At 46.5% G+C, this 2,130-nt stretch overlaps 1 protein-coding gene across 1 annotated transcript; it reads right to left on the reverse strand.

Annotated features, from left to right (window-relative positions):
• Window positions 1–1,298: 1,298 nt before the first annotated feature.
• BJ212DRAFT_1404956 (uncharacterized protein) lies at window positions 1,299–1,843 on the reverse strand. The gene is made up of 5 exons (XM_041337397.1): window positions 1,761–1,843; window positions 1,672–1,705; window positions 1,533–1,620; window positions 1,465–1,479; window positions 1,299–1,414 (listed from the first exon to the last, which is right to left on the reverse strand). The coding sequence occupies exons 1-5, from the start codon at window positions 1,821–1,823 to the stop codon at window positions 1,402–1,404; spliced, it is 213 nt and encodes a 70-aa protein (XP_041185542.1). The 5' UTR covers window positions 1,824–1,843; the 3' UTR covers window positions 1,299–1,401.
• Between the last annotated feature and the right edge of the window lie 287 nt (window positions 1,844–2,130).

The following is a 2,130-nucleotide window of genomic DNA, read 5'->3' on the forward strand; positions in this document are numbered from 1 at the left end:
ACATTTTTGTCAGCTGTGAAGCTTGTCAAGGTTTCCACTCGGTTCCCTTTACTGCTGGTGGAAACTCGATAGGGGCTGAGTGAATGTGTTCGCAGCTATTTCTACAATATGGACCTGTTTCGAGCAACACATTGATATTGTGCTCTCAGGATATCATTCCACGATTGTCTGCATTTGCTCGTGTTTGGAAGCATCTCAAACCCGTTTCCGAGTTCTGTGAATTTCTTGCAAGCAACGTGGTTGCATCAGGTTCGAGATTTACAATCGATTTTGTGTACTTCATACATCGTAATCCCCTGTGAATGGCCCCCCTGGGGTCATCATTACAATGAGCTGCAGTAGACTCTGCTACTGCAACATCGGTTGGCTTCGTTTTGTACATCCATTAGAGTCAGCGAGACCCGGACCCTACTGGAACTACATATCTACATCGGATCATCCATCCAGAGTACCACGGCAGATACTCAACAGCTCGACAGCAATTGCCCCACGGTCCTTATTTGGCCGCATGGACAACCTCAAAGTATTTGTGCGGCGCTCGGCCAGCTTCTGCTACTATCCCCCTTCCACACCATTGTCTCTAAGCCAATGGTGCACTCCCCGACATCGGAAACCACGGAGGAATGCTTCCGCAAAGAACTCGAACTGGACAGGAAGGATGCCGAGTGCGAATTTCCTCGCGCTACGAAGATACAGGTACTTATACTATTTGAAGCAGCTGAACGCACAACACTATGTCATTCATTTCTGGGAGCTATGTGATATTTATCTGGCTGCAATTTCATAGAATTAACAGGTATCATATTAGCAAAAACAATGTACATCTCCGCTTCTATCCCGCCTCCCTATGCATGTCCTGCCTGCTCAACTCTCAAGCTTCATCTGTGCCTTCCGAGAGCATATTTTCATCCAGCAAAGAGACCTGCACTCCATGGTGCAGCAACTTATCTCCGACCACGCTCGAAGCACTAAGTATAAGTCCTGAAGTTTACTTATGAGCAAGACTGCCTCAATTTTACAGAGGACCTGGTGGCTGACAACTTGAAGCGGGACTATGCAATATCTGGACCTGTGACTCCCAGAGTAGTTGACGAGCTGATAGCTGCTGGGAATCTTTGCAAGCTTGACAAGTTGCTCCAGAATGCGAGGGACATTGACTGCAATTAGTATATAGGCTAGTTGTGTACTAGTCGCTTGCAAATAATGCGGCAGCGGCATGCAGAATCCCTAGCTTCTCATCATCACGAGGCAAATGAGGTACACTTCGTCTCAACTCGTTAGTGCTGAACGGTGTCGATTTTTCACCTCGATTCGATTCGCCTCTGCAGCAACACTATTGTCCAACTAGGCCGGAGGTACATGATACGCGAAAATGGGACACATATTAACGAGATGAATAGGTTATGCTCCTCCGCTGTCCAAACATGAGCACAGAGGATCACTTTAAAAGACAGTAGCACTTACACAAGAATGTTATTTCTAGAAAAACGATGTCAATTTGTGAAGCATGAGGGACAACGTGTAAGACGCACATTGGGATGTGAATGAGTTTTACGAAGTATCCAATGAAACCCATGACAGCAAAACCAACAGCGACTGCCCTACAGATCTGAATGAATTCTGTAATTGTACTTTCAGTACCATGTCATATGGATGAAACTTAGAACCCACCTTTCTGCGATGGTTTCGTGCAACGTGTAAGGAACTAGCAGGCAGGACAAGTCAGCAAAGTTCACACATCAGAGTTTAGCAACGCTAACCTGGTTTCCGTCGCGAACGAATTGCTGGGGAATGTCAATGAATTCCTTCAATTTTTCAGACATAGTAGTTTGTAAGTGAGTGTTTAAAGTGAGATTGTGACCACGTCTTCCCGGGCCAATACATTTCCCACGACACTTTACCGCAACTAAGCAAGTTGGTACGACTGGACTGAAAACATTTAAAATCAGAATTGACTGACCGTATTGATCTTACAGGCAAAACTATCAGCGCAGGTATCTGAGCGCGCATGAATGTCCCTTAGCCGCGCTGTTGCCCGGTTAGGATACCCTGCAGGTTCTTTCACCCGTTCCGTCTCGAGGCCACCTACTTTACGTCGTGCAGCACCCGCCTTTCGTGTCAAGAGAGACC

This window comes from Suillus subaureus (assembly GCF_016647635.1).
Source record: "Suillus subaureus strain MN1 chromosome Unknown BJ212scaffold_195, whole genome shotgun sequence".
Classification (NCBI taxonomy): Eukaryota; Fungi; Basidiomycota; class Agaricomycetes; order Boletales; family Suillaceae; genus Suillus; species Suillus subaureus.